This window comes from Suhomyces tanzawaensis, assembly GCF_001661415.1.
Source record: "Suhomyces tanzawaensis NRRL Y-17324 unplaced genomic scaffold CANTAscaffold_5, whole genome shotgun sequence".
NCBI classification, from domain to species: Eukaryota; Fungi; Ascomycota; class Pichiomycetes; order Serinales; family Debaryomycetaceae; genus Suhomyces; species Suhomyces tanzawaensis.
In genome coordinates this window covers 1137974-1151828 of record NW_017963640.1, presented here as the reverse complement: position 1 = coordinate 1151828, position 13855 = coordinate 1137974, and the positions used below count along the sequence as shown (strand labels likewise).

The 13855-nt window shown below is 51.0% G+C and overlaps 6 protein-coding genes across 6 annotated transcripts; 1 reads left to right on the top strand and 5 right to left on the bottom strand.

Moving 5' to 3' along the window:
* Positions 1-389: 389 nt before the first annotated feature.
* On the bottom strand, positions 390-2192 carry GRF10 (Grf10p; the record flags this gene model as incomplete). Its single annotated transcript, XM_020208642.1, has 3 exons — positions 390-800; positions 915-1083; positions 1327-2192. Coding segments are annotated over 3 exons (1446 nt in total), but the record flags the coding sequence as incomplete, so codon positions are not given.
* Positions 2193-3855: 1663 nt separating this feature from the next.
* On the bottom strand, positions 3856-5145 carry CANTADRAFT_53170 (uncharacterized protein; the record flags this gene model as incomplete). The annotated part of the gene is made up of 1 exon (XM_020210171.1): positions 3856-5145. One exon carries the CDS (start codon positions 5143-5145, stop codon positions 3856-3858), a length of 1290 nt encoding a protein of 429 aa, XP_020063882.1.
* Positions 5146-7194: 2049 nt separating this feature from the next.
* On the top strand, positions 7195-7743 carry CANTADRAFT_22718 (uncharacterized protein; the record flags this gene model as incomplete). Its single annotated transcript, XM_020206863.1, has 1 exon — positions 7195-7743. One exon carries the CDS (start codon positions 7195-7197, stop codon positions 7741-7743), a length of 549 nt encoding a protein of 182 aa, XP_020063881.1.
* Positions 7744-8519: 776 nt separating this feature from the next.
* Positions 8520-9593, bottom strand: ADH1 (Adh1p; the record flags this gene model as incomplete). Its single annotated transcript, XM_020211770.1, has 1 exon — positions 8520-9593. The coding sequence occupies one exon, from the start codon at positions 9591-9593 to the stop codon at positions 8520-8522; it is 1074 nt and encodes a 357-aa protein (XP_020063880.1).
* A 359-nt stretch (positions 9594-9952) lies between these two features.
* Positions 9953-10165, bottom strand: CANTADRAFT_91047 (uncharacterized protein; the record flags this gene model as incomplete). Its single annotated transcript, XM_020211769.1, has 1 exon — positions 9953-10165. The coding sequence occupies one exon, from the start codon at positions 10163-10165 to the stop codon at positions 9953-9955; it is 213 nt and encodes a 70-aa protein (XP_020063879.1).
* A 1593-nt stretch (positions 10166-11758) lies between these two features.
* CANTADRAFT_96269 (putative glycosylphosphatidylinositol-alpha 1,2 mannosyltransferase) lies at positions 11759-13321 on the bottom strand (the record flags this gene model as incomplete). The annotated part of the gene is made up of 2 exons (XM_020211993.1): positions 11759-13207; positions 13244-13321. The coding sequence occupies 2 exons, from the start codon at positions 13319-13321 to the stop codon at positions 11759-11761; spliced, it is 1527 nt and encodes a 508-aa protein (XP_020063878.1).
* Between the last annotated feature and the right edge of the window lie 534 nt (positions 13322-13855).

Genomic DNA, 13855 nt, shown 5'->3' with positions numbered 1-13855 from the left:
AGGTAAATTTAATCCTCCAGAGCAGTGAATTACGATGATTCTGAATCTAGGATCCTCCATAATTGTAAATATAGGAACATCGAAAGCAGTGAATTAATCCTCCTGTGGATTTAATTCTTCGAATTACGACCTTTCAGCGATAAGTCCCCCCATCCCTACACCGTTCTAGCAGAATTATATTAAATACAAAGGGCTCTACCGCATACAAAAAAAGTCTAAGGGCGGTGGCTAGACTAGCAGCCAGAGCATAATGCACAACGTCAGGAAGTGAAATTAATTGAACAGCTCCAGGGCTGAGGTGTGGAGGCTGTCCACGAGTTTCGACGAGCACTGGATCATGAAGCAGTCATCGATAACCAATAAATAGCGAGGCCACGACGGGTCTATATGCCGAAGTCAATGAAGCTGTCGACGTTTCCCCCAGTGCCTGTGCCACTGCCACCGCTGCCTCCGTTATTTCCTCGTTCGCTAGCGTTTTCACCGTTGTCCAACGGGTTGAGCGACGAGTCTTCGTTCAATGCACCGTAGTCCGTGGCTCCGTTGTAGTCAAAATCGGAGTGGTGGTGGAACTCGGGTCCACCCAAGAGCTCATACGCCGGGTTATGGCCGTTCTGATGCTGGTGGGTGTATGCGTGGACGGGGTTAGTGTTGGCAATGCTGTTGAGGGAGGGGCTGTTGGAGGTGCTGTCGGAGCTCTTGGGCTTGGCTGGGTCGTGGTCGCCGTCTAGATTGGCAAGAAAGTCGGGGGTATTGGCGGAGTTGAACATCTCTTCGTAGTCCTTGTGGGCAGAATGGTGGGACTGGTGGGAGTCGTGGTTGGCGGACCCCACGCTGCGTGGGGTCTGAGTGATGCTGCTGTGGTCGCCGTTAGTGCCGTTAGTACCGTTAGTGCCGTTAGTGCCGTTGGGCTGCACCATGTGCATATAGATGTCCTTTTGGAAGTGGCTGCCTGCGCTGGCCAGGGAATTGGGCGACGCAGCTGCATCGAAGTTGGCCAACGGCGAAAACCCGCTCAAGCCGGACGACGCATGCTTCACTGGCGGATGTGCTGTCACCAGTGCAGTGGTTGAACCTGCAAAGTGGCTGGTAATGGGTGTGTGGTTGTGGGAGCGGTTGGGAGTGATGGAGGGTGCTTCGTCCCAGATATGGTTCAAGTCGTCATTGGTGAATTGGAAGTTTCCTGCGGACGAGTGGTCGTCTGCGAGTTGAATGGGGTGGTGGTGGTACTTGGGAGGGTCTGCTGCCGATAATGGAGGTGTGGGGTTGGTGTAGGGGTTGGCGTGGAGCGGATGGGCGTGCAGGTGATGGGTGTGCTCCAAGATGAACGCATTCAAGTACTGCAACGAGGTCTTGACCCCGACTAGAACATGGGGCGTCAGCGTACCCCCCTCGTTCATGTGGGCCAGGCTGACCTGGTGGCCCTCGCTGAAGTCGTCGCAGATGCTCCACTGGTTGGCGTTGGCATTGACGCCGTTGAAGAAGTAGACAGAAAACTTGGGCTGGTGTGCAAAGCTGAGACGGAGCTCGTTGCTCTCCTTGTGGATGTTATTGTCGAGCAACGACGTGGACACGATACTGGAGATGGGGTAGAAGATGCGGAACAAGATCTTGGAGTGGTTCAACACCGCCAGGAAGAAGTAGTTGATCTCCAAGTTCTTCTTGGACAAGATTACTAGGAGGTCCACGCTGTTCATCACCGTGTTGAGGGTGAATGGAGAGAGGTTGACGAACTTTGTGCGGAGCGCCTGCTCGTCGTGGACCCCCGACTTGATGCGCTGCCACGAGCCCACCAGCAACGACGAGCAGTCGATGAAGCAGTAGGTATCGTTGACCTCGATGGGGATGGTTCCGTTATTACCGCCATTCCCGGTATTTCCGCTATGGGCGCCATTTGCAGCGCTTGTAAATGGCCTCTCGTCGTGGCCAAAGCTGTTGGATCGCGACGAGTGGTGGCTGCCTGCCTTCTTGACGGGAATCGACGACGACGAGCTCATTCGCTCCACCTTGCGGAGCTTGGCACGGCGGTTCTGGAACCAGATCCGTACCGCCTTTTCGGCCATGCCTGTACGTTCAGAGATCTCCTTGCGCTGGTCTGGCGTGGGGTTGTGGTTGCGGTCGAACTCCTGGAGAAGGAAGTCGAGCACCTCACCAGAGGCACGGGTTCGCTTGGAGGAGTTTTCGTCGGACGACATGGATGGTTGGGCGCTTAGAGGCGAGGATGGGTGGGCGGCTAAGGAGCTAGGGAGGGATGGATGCTAGCGAGGCAGGGAGAACAGTAGTAGTAGTCGTAGTGGATAGTGGAGGAGGTGGTGGTGGTGCTAGAGGAGTCAGTGGGGAGATGGTGTAGCGGTAGTGGTGGAGTGACGGTGGAAGAAGAGTGGAAGGGATGGACAAGATGGTGGGCATGGAAACGGATGCGAGTGGTGGTGAGGCGAGGCGGCGGGGGAAGTGCAGGATAGCGAGAGCTAGGGAGAGGCGTGGCGGTGGGTGCGGTAGCGGTAGTGGGCATGGTAGTGAGAGCGGGGGAGGCTAGTGCGGGTGGTGGCACGGGGCTAGCGAGGGCTGGCGGCGCGGCGGGCGGCGGTGGTGGACGGCGGGACGTGCGGCTACCGGGGGTGCGAGCGTGTGCCCGGTTAACAAGGGGATGCATACCAGCCCATCCCGATTCATCTGGCTTCTGCATGCTTGTGACACAAAGCCAATGATGCATAGAAAATATCCGCTCCCCCAACTATGTCGAGATGGCCACGGGAGGAGACCTGATGCCGAAGGGCCCGGGGCTCCCCGGCACTAGCCAGCTGGGGAAGGCGCCAGGCCATAGAGGGTTTGCGGGCAATGCCGATTAGCCTTGACCAGAACCCTCTACCCCTCTACCCCAACCAGTGCCCGGCCACCTTCTCACCACATGCACCACCTATGCACCATGATGCACAACAATATGGTGCATACATTATTTTGTGGGTTCAGCCGCCGTAACGAACGATACGAAAATACTGGCGAATCAATGCCCACCACCGGCCTGCCATCAACCATGCCACGGGTTAGTCTGGCGCATGCAGCGTAGACAGCTGCAGCCAGCGCATCACGTGGGGGCACCATAATGCTCCCCCATCCCGGCGATGGCCGACTCCGGTCAACCGCCCAGGGACCGCACCAGCGGCCAACCTTCACCAAGGGTCTCCTCGGACCACCAGTTGCCGCCATCCGTGGCATCGGCCACGACACCGTCCCAGGGCTACAATCCGCGATAGGTCTCAAGCGGTATATGCAACATGGCATGCTGGCGCACGCAGTACTAGGCTCATGTGCGATACACCAAGAACCACTGGCAGCTTGCGGTGCCGGCATGGCATCCTGGCATGGCTATCGAAACTGGAGGGCACGGATGAGATGGCACGCAATTAAGCTCGAAGAGTGGCTTATGGAGGCTTAGATGCCAAGGGTAGACATCCCTACCACAGGTGGTATTTGCCAGTCGCCGAAATCTCCAGCGGCTAGCCGAGGATTATCTGCAAGAGCTAATCAGGAGAGCCAAAATTACGACGGGTCAGGTGATGGGCTGATCAGGTGTATCTCTGCCCATTAGGCAATTGTGGATGCGCCGCACCGGGGGTGTCAACGTTTTTTCGTTTTACTGGTGCAGAATGCATGTGACACAAAACCAGATCAGTTCCTAGACGCTAATCTTGCCGCACCTGGCCTCGATAAGGTTTTTCACCCGCGTGCTTTGCTTGCGGCCACCGCAGTAGCATGGCGGTGATCTACAGTGGGACATATCATATACTATGTTAAGCCACCATGCGCATAGCTTTGATAGACTATCTAATAGCACCCCGTCGCCCTGGCCGCCATTGTCTATAAAACCAACTCGTCCACCTCTAGCTCTTCCAACGCACTGAGGCAGTACTTGACGTCCTTCCATGCCCGGTTGACAGGCTGCCATCCGCGGTACTGGCGCACCATGTGCCGCAACAACTGCACATTGCGAATATTGTTGATCTGAATAAGCTCTTGCACCAAGCTGCGAACGTTCCACGGGATCATGTACATGTGAGCAAACGCATCATTTACGAGCACAGGCCCGCCAGATGCATGGATCCGGAGGGGATGACGCACCGCCCTGGTGACACTGGTGGTCTCCAAACTGTGTTGAACACCCATCATATACACCTGTGGGTCCCGCGCAACCTTGCAGTGGCTTCCCGCACCCACTGTCCCCACGAACCGATCGCCGATGTCTCGCAATACCCCGTAGTCGCGAAAACCCCCCATATTCTTCATTATGGCAATGGTTTTCACTAAGCTCACCACGAACTCGGGCGTCTGGGTGTCCTTATCGACGTACACCACGCGGAAGATGTTTGGGTGCTGGTACTGGTTGGCCAACGACGAGCTGATGGCGACAAACTGGTCGTCGATGGCCCCACAAAACGTGATTTTGACGTTATGGTGGATGAGCACTTCCATGGCTTGGTTGAGCTGGATTGAGAGCTCACTGCCAGGCTTCTGGAGCTCGAACATCTCGCCAATGATCTCGCGCTCGATAGGAGTGAACGCTCGGATTACGAGCTTGGAGTCAAGCCCAGCAATGGGTCCCATTCCGAATCCTGCCATGCTTAGTAAACCTACTTTTGCACCCGGAGCCATCTCGCCAACAAGCCTGGCAAGCAACTGGATAGCCACTGGCGTACCCTGAGAATGCGACACCACAAAAAGGAAGTGGCTTTGTTCCAAAATGGCTCTCCAGTTCTCCAATAATCGGTAGAGCTTCTGGGCCCTTTCCCCAATTTTGCCCTCCCCCTCGAGTGCAATTGTTTGGATGTCGTAGTGCAGGGGGTCGTAGTCTGGGTTGTTCTGTTGAAGCCACTGCTGCACGGCACGAGTGGCTTCTGCCACGAACTTGACGGAGTTTCCCGTGGACTGGCCAATTAACGTCTTGACCAACTTGATGGGCAAGAAGCCGTGGATTCCCACAATCACAATTTTCTTGACCAGCTTGCGTTTTTTTGCAATCGCATTTTCGGGTTTTCTGTACAAATGGCACTCACTGCTCTGATTCTGGAACACCACGTCCTCGGCCAAGAGCCGTAGTTTTGTGCGAAGAGTGATGGTACGGTAGTTCTGCTCGAGCGTGGGTGTCACCATGCTGTTGCTGTGGGCCTCCTGAGGGCCAGGAAGCTGTGGCTGGATTGTGGAGATATTTGCGTCGCCAATGATGGAACCAGCAGCTCCCTCCGATTTGCTAGCACCAGCAGCTTGTCCGGAATCTGGCGCAGGCGTGAGCGACGGTAGCGTGCGCTCCTGGACCTCGTTTGGGGTGATTGGCCGTTTTTTGGAGCGGTACTTCACTGGCTGCGTCTCCGTCACAGTATCACTCACGGCCAATTCGAGGTGCTGATACTTGGGAGAGCTACCTGTGAGCTCCATATCAGTCACAGCGCACTTGAAAGCGTAGTGGGACGATTCTTTCGAGTTTTCAATAGCAAATTTAGCAGATTTGTAGAGCTCTTTGGCTCTGGCTGGATCCTCACCGCCTGCCACACTGCTTTCGTCGTCGGAGTCATCGGTAGGAGCACCTCCCCATAGCCACGAGAGCCATGGAGTGGCGGTGGTGGAGTTGTTGGTGGGGCTTGTAGCGGATACATTGGGATCTTTTGCACTAACCACCGAGACCACCTGGGTATCTGGGGCTGCAGTCGCCAGATCGCCGCCCTCGTTGCCCTTGGAGTATACATAGCTGACCACGGAGCTCATCCTTCTGTACTGGAGCGACCAGTCTACCCATGGTTCTTGTGGGGAGGTTTTTAGAGTGCCGTTTTCGTCATTTCCTGCTGCTGTTTCGGGCTCATCCAGAGCAGCAGCGATCCCATTGGGCTGGAATGGAGGCTGTAAGTCTTTTGGGGATGCTGGTGGGCCAGAAATGACGGAATCGGTGTTTTGTGCTTGGTGAGTGCCATTCGAGTTATAGGATGTAGTTTTGCCCTCAGCTTCCAGAAGGAGAGGGTCCAGGGCTTGTCCTGAGCCAGAACCGCCAGGGTCCCGTCCGCTCCAGAACCACCAGCCTGAAGCTCTCGATGTTTGTATGTCATTGCCACCATTTTGGTCTTTATTCTGGACCTCATTTTGGGTCCCATTTGGCGCTGCTTCCAGCAGTTCTTCTGGAACTTTTCGTGCCAACTCATCAGCAACTGGGACTCCGTTCCGTATGCTTGTTTCCACGCCAGTTCGCGTACTGGTTGTGGAGTTCTCTCTGGGTGCTGCTTCTGCTTCTTCTATAGCTGCGAGTTCTTGTCCGTCTCTTCGTACTTCTTGCGCAGACTGAGTCTGCTCATGCTTGGTTGGGTCTGGGAGCGATTCCAGCGACGGCTGGGCCCCAATTGGCTGGTTGGGAGCCGCTGTGGTGTTGCTTTCTCTCAGAAAGCTGATGGGCCAGTAGCCATTGGACATGCTGGCGGGAGGATGACGTGGTGGTAGTACGGATGTTTGACGGCAGTTGAGCGGGTGGGACAGCACAGGTTGCTAGATGGGGTACGGCAGACGAATTAGCACAGTAGTGCCGATAGTGTTGTAGTGGAGGATGGCATCAGACGTCACGCAGATAGCGGCACGTGACTGATATCACGTGGACCATCTTTCAGCTGATAAGCGTGTTACGGCGGCACGGCTGCGTTCTGCGTTGGAAGAAGTTGGCCACGGCTAGCAGGACAGCGTACCTCCCCATGCAGCCACTTTCCCTCCTATTCCTGTCCCCTGGGCCCCGACTTCCGTCCTTGCACCACCACCACACTCTCATTGCATCCTGCAGATAGTCCCTAACATCCAGAGCCCATTTCCACCACCAGAACCACACTACTTCTCCACTACCACCACGACCCACGGCCCTCTCGTGCCATAAATCCCATAGCAGGCACTAGCAACGGCAATTGAGGTTCAGCTGACTAAGAAGGTACGCAGAAAACCCACACTGCAGTCGCAAACAGCGTTGTTATCAGCTGCAGAGTTCAACCATAGAACGAACCGATACTGCAGTACTTTGGAAGCAACTTGTCTCATTCGGACAGAGCCACACAGAGAGGTGCAGGCCACTGACGTGCTGACTTACTGATTTGCATACGAAGTATCGGACGGTAGGGACTAATCTACAGAAGCTCAAAGAAGCTGTACGAGCTCCTATACTCCAACCACATGTCCACCATGTGGAATGACATACTCCAATCGCTCAACGAGCGAGACATTCTTGAAAAGAAGGACTCCGAGTATTATGCTGCATTTGCACAGCTAGCCCAGCAGCTCCAGGCGGTAGGGCTTGAGTCCACCTCGCCTTCGCCGTCTCCCTCGCTCACCACATCAGGTGAATACAACCGAGAACCTGATCTAGCCAAAGAAAACCACCAGCTCAAGGCAGAGATCACCAAGCTCATTGAGGGAATTAACGAGAAGACTATCGCTGCCGAGAAAGCAGAGCTCAGGGCCAGTCAAGCGGCAAAAGCTAAGACCAGCTTGGAAAAGCAGATCGACAAGCTTAATACCAAAATCGAGACTTTGACAGCGCAGCTCAAGGAGAAGGATCGGTCTATCGAGATCATCAACGACGAGGCGCTCTTGAACCAAATCCAGTCAAACGTGCTCAAAGACGAAATCGAGAAGGTGAGGCATGAAAATGAGAGCTTGATCAAGAGATGGATGGCAAAGGTACGAGAGGACGCCGAACGTTTGAACGAAGAGAACGCAAAGGCGGGATAGGGAATATTTGTGTACCGGGAGGAGGTGAGAAATTAGAGAGTGGATGGGTTCATAGTGTCCGCTTAAAGGGATTTGGCCTAGAAGTGCTAGAACAAATTTCGCTTTCAAAGTTCACCAACCCTTCGACATCCGTGGGTGGCCATATATCGGGCGAGGTGTAGGATTTGTACTTACGAGAGGCGATCGAAGATACTTCCATATTTCTTCCTCGAAGAATTCTTTTATGTGAACTTTTGAGAGAAAGATCACAATGTTTCAATTCATGGTATGGTTGGGCATCCATCAAAATGTCCATTTTGTTGTCTTACTTAGCCCTGGATGGCTCTATTAGAACTTAAATAATCAGAACAAAAGGACTCCAGTCAATAGCAGAAGATGCGAAATCGCCCGCTATTTTTGCCTAAAACAGTACGTACTGGGCCGTTTATTATTTGCGAATACCAGAATGAATTTGCACCCAATCGACACCGTTCCTAGTAATTAAATAATTATGCTTCAGTAGAGCACCAAAACCTTCTAAAGTACCACCTGATCATTAGTACTCCAGCACATTCTACATAACAAGTTCCAACCTACCCATTAGAGGACGCCAGAACAATTGTAACTGGACCGTAACTTCTCCACTGAAAACCTGCTCCTTTAATTATTGATTGAGCTGTACAAGAAAGACAAAATATCCACAAAGGTATCCATGGAGACTAAGTGGACTGCGGCACTACCAAGATCATTGGAGCTATTATCATTTATTCATATCACGTTCTATCGCTATCATGTATTCACTTGGAGGTGTCCACCACGTACCTGCCAATAATCTCGCCCTTTTCCATGGCCTCATAGATCTTGGGCAAGTCGCTCAATGGGGCGATCTTGATGGGGGACTTGATCAAGCCACGAGAAAAGAAGTCTATGGCTTCCGCAGTGTCGGCTCTGTTCCCGACATAAGACCCTCTGATGGAAATGGACCTGACCACGGTGTCGAACACGGGTGCAATGACTTGGGCACCGGCTGGCAATCCCACCAAAACGACGGTTCCGGTGGATCTGACATAGGCACACGATTGCGACATGGCCTGCTGCGACACAGACACGTTGATGACTCCGTGGGGACCTCCGTTGGTGGCGTCCTTGACGGCCAGGACGATGTCCTTGGTGGTGGTGAAATCGACGTACACTTCGGCACCCAAGGACTTACAGAATTCGCCTTTTTCGGCTCCTCCATCGATTGCAACCACTCTATAGCCCATGGCTGCGGCGTACTGGATGGCAAGCGATCCCAAGCCTCCTCCTGCGCCAGAAATACACACCCACTGGCCAGCAGAGAGATTGGCAGTCTTCAACGCCTTGTACACGGTGATTCCCGCACACAAGACTGGGGCTACCTTTGCCAAATCGGTTCCTGGAGGGATTCTGGCAGCCTGAACTGCATCAGCAGTGGCGTACTGCTGGAACGACCCGTCGTGGGTGTATCCAGACAAGTCAGCGTGGGCACAGCTGGACTCGTCTCCGTGCTGGCAGAACTCACACGACATGCACGAGCCATTCAACCACTTCACACCCGCGAAGTCGCCGACTTTCCAGCCTTTGACATTTGCACCCATGGCCACCACCACGCCTGCGCCCTCGTGGCCTCCCACCAAGGGCAACTTGGTGTCCAAGGGCCAGTCTCCCTTCCAGGCGTGCAAGTCGGTGTGGCACACTCCCGAGTACTTGATGTTGATCAAGAGCTCGTTGGGCTTGGGGGTAGGCACCGGGATGTCGGAGTATCTCAATGGACCTCCATGGGTGTCTAAAAGAACAGCTTTCTGGGTTTTGGGAATGGACACTGCTGTGGTTAGTAACCGTTTCCACATGACACACGACAGATAGTCCTGGTGCTGGTGCACCAGTGGCTGACCAGTACTTATACACACTTGTGTTGAAAAATTATTACGGAGTTTAGGACAGGCTCCAGTTGACCGGTGCCTTATATACCGCCAGCAGCCGTTGGAGCCGGGTTTGTTGGGCGTGGTGTGAGCAAAGTGGTGTGGTGTGGTCAGTTCGGGGCTGCAACTCGAAGATAGGGGGTATGAGCGATGGCTGGTTTGGATCTTGCTGATCTTCGTGGGAACCGATCCGCCACGCTTCTTGCGGAAGATTTTCCAGTGCATTGAGTCACAGAACCCTCAAGGCGGACACGCAATGCTCTTCTGCCCGTCTCTACACCCACCAGCTAGCCTGGCACCAATTGCTGGCATTTTCGATTGACAGCTCCAGCTTTATGCTCGCAACGGTTTTTCCGAGCCCGTGCGTACTTTTCAATCAGACCACTGTCATTCTGCACATCGGAGCAAGGAGGTTCACCTGCATGTTCCGTAGCTGCAACATGCCCCGTGGCAATCTCCAGCCATGCGGTGTCAGCAGACGTCGAAAGTGTAATGTTCATGGCGGTGCTTATCGGAGGCAATTGAGCCGGCGCCTGAGGCAGATGGAACGGCCATTTTGTGTCAGCATGCGTTGGCTGATGCCAAATCTATTTTGGTAAGGACAATTGGGTTTCAGTATCTATTTTGCTATTGTGTTTCCGGAGTATTGAGTTTAGGGAGCCCGATAGTGCATACGCATGGGGAGCTTTGAATTAGAGAAAACGCAGGAAACGCACTAATTCGAAGCGGGGAATGCTACCGTACGAAACCAGGGGATCATAACAATCAGTACCACAACTAACTACCAAGTCTGTGCAAGGAAATGAACTGTAGCAATTTTACAAATATTAAGTGATATTTTTACTTACTTTGATATTCTTTCTGATCGACCCAACAGACCGATAGTAAAGCCATTTGTTCGTTTGCTGGTCTTTGCGGGTTGCTAAGACCAGGTATTGCCAGGCTGGTGTGTGGTTGCTGAATGAACTAGTCCCAAATCTGCGAGTTGCAGCCCGATGTCTCGGAATTGTTCTCGTTGCCTCAGTATAGCAATGATGGATAATGGAGGTGGTAACTTATCTGAGCTCTGGTTGAAATAATCACCATGTAGTGAGGCCAATTTCAGCTTGTAGACAATAGTTCCCCAGTAAATGTCGTCTAAGTCTTCCTACACCCAATATGAACGCAATGAAATCACCAACTCACGGTATAGCTTTAATTTTTGTGGATTTAATTAGTAGTACTGCAGCAATGTTTGTCGTTTTGATTTCTTCGGATTACAGTAGAACGTCTTTCGAACACTTAGTTATAAAACTGAGTAAAATATCGAGGCGCACGATTTGACAAGATTACCCTACTAGTATATATTGAAAGAAAAGTTCTTTGATACCTGAGCTAGACTAACTTTGAAAATTGATGCATCCATTTTGTAGAAGAGCGACAATTACTTGGGAAATGAAGTATTTACCTACATTTTTAAGAAGCCGTTACATTTAAGTAATACTTCATAATTGGCAACGCAAACAAAAATCTACCATTTCGGCAGAATTAACAAGTGTATTTGCTATGGCTTTCTCGGGATATTTGCACCCAGAGATGAGTATTGCAGATGTTCCTAAAGCCCCTAGCCGGATCGAACCAAATCAGATAGATGCCTTCCAGAGCAATTTAATGGTCAATTATTGCAACAATACTCTTCCGTAATTTGAACAGGTTGACGAGTTGCTCTAACTATCAAAGCATCTTTAAATAAGGATTATTGTATAAAACCTTAGAAAAATGATTCTATAAAACTAATGCACAGTCAAAGGCAATAAATTATTCAGAAGTTCTACTGGAGGAAAACAATTTCTCACCGCAGAACCTTTTCTATTTTCCAGGGTATTTCCGTCAATTTACGGAGTATAACCAACGGTTCTTCAGTATTGATGGATGGCTCTGCTGTTTTCAGGCAATATTACACTGCAACCAAATCCCATGCAGCCGGGGGAATGTAAGCTGACTTCCATCTAGGATGCACTCTAATACTGGAGTTTTTGGAAATTCCTAGTTCTCCAAACGTGTAAAACAACTTCTATCTAGTTCCAGGTAATTGCTGGAATTACTAGAAGTTCCTAATTTCCCTTCGAGCGTTGGTATACGATCACGTCTCCCTTTCTTCGGTCATCCCAATGGAAGAAGCTGTTGAAAAACCGCTTCTTCTCACTGTACCCCTTGTTGGCTAGATATTCGTCCACATCTTCCTTCAAGGCTTCAAAAATCACAAGGTGGCTGGGCCATTTGCTGTCAGGAATTTTCTCCATGAAGCCTATGGGGTCGTCATAGAATTGGTCAGACTCATCCCTATAGCCTTCAATTGGAACTGTCAAAGGAGGCTCGCATGTCAAAAACCAAGAACTCTCAAACTTGGTGTCGTGTAAATAACTCTGCCATGGAGTAGAATGGCAGGGTGTGAGAAATCCCACAGTGTCAATTTCGGGAGACGATTTCATATAGCCGATCAAATCGATCACTCCTCTTTCGTTCACTCTGGTGAAGAAAAATGCCACCATTAAGTGAAGAAGAGCAATCGACCCAAAAATAAAGTATGATTTGTTTCTTGGCCACTTTGCAAGAGCCTCCTTCACCGCATAGGCACACTGCAAGATCATCAAAGGCTGGAGAGGGTAGATGAAACGGAACTCCTTGTGATCAATAAGCGAAAACCCAATGAGCACGATCACTCCCGAATGCACCAACGGATCCCGGTAATTTTTGTACAACGACACGAGCAAGAACGGGAGGTATAGCATCATCATCAAGGGAATTCCCTGGAAGAGGTAAAAGTGCCAGGGAGCAACTCCGTAGAAAACTGATAGGTTTCTGACGACGTTAAACTCAAGAAAGTTGTACAAGGGAAAGGTTACGGAGCCGTAGAAAGCATAGTCAACTAGGCAGTTGGCTCCTAAAAGTACCACCAACTCTATGGCCGAGACCACAATTATTCTAGCCGGTTTTTTCGCCTTGAGCAATAGATTCACTCCAAGACATGCCCAGATAATAGCATTGGTGGGCCTCACGATACAGCTGACAAAAGCAAAGCCAAGGGCACAGACATAGCTCTGGTAGTGGAGCTGGCTGCTGTCCCATGGCCAGTAGACCCATGCAACGATAGTCAATACCGTCTCAAAGCTATTGGAAAACGCCCGCGTCAACACGTACCAGTTGAAAGGATTTAGCACCCACAAAACCAACCCGATCCGGGCCAACTGCTCGCTTCTGGTGTAGTTCCTGAAGAAAAGATACGCAGCAACGTCTCCTATACAAGCCATAAGTGCCCCAACGATTTTGGGGCTGACTTGGATCCAGTCCTCCAGAATGGCCAGCATCGTCTTGTAGCCCAATGCGTATATGAGAGGATGGATAGCCGATCTGAGATGTTCCTTCCACTCCCAGGTGACAAATCCGTAACCAAACACATAGTGGTGCGCCACTTCAAGTGCTTGGAAGTATTCATCGGGCTGGAAGTAAGTGGTGATAGTTAGCGAGTTGGCGATTCGAATGATAAATAGACCGACAGCGAGCTTTTTGAGTGAAATCGAGGTAGTTTCAGTAGTAACACTACTAGAAGACTCCTTTTGCAGGGTTGGTTGCTGTTTTGGGGCCTTCCTTGCCCGATTTCTGATCTCCATTGACATGTATATTCTGGAAACTGGATATTTCAATATCGGGTCATGTGAGGTTCTGCACGTGACATATGAAGACTACCATTCAGCTGTTTAATGTGAGATCACTGGGTGTCGGACAGGGAATGTAGTTGTTTGAAGACATAATTGAGACCAGAGACTGGTTTAAGGTGTGAATCAACCGTTTCTATATCTTGGCGACTGTTTTCAGGGTAACGAAGTTTGGATGTTGATAGCGCAGGAGTAACTCGTTTAGTATCTTTCCAGATTTTTAGTCAAATTTCCAGTTTTCTGTGCGATTCTCACGAAGCTGGAGTGCAACATCCACACTCACGGATACGTTGAATTAATTGAAAAGTAGACTATATACTCATTTTGTTGGCAAACTGCCAACAATCTTGATCCAGAAAAATTAAAACAGTGTGGATTATTTTGTTCCGTATTTATTGAATTGCAATTGTAGCAGCTAAATTACAAGCCTGAGCGATCCCAAATTCGAACGATAAATCACCAGGAGTTTTAAACTGTATATATTCGTGGAATATC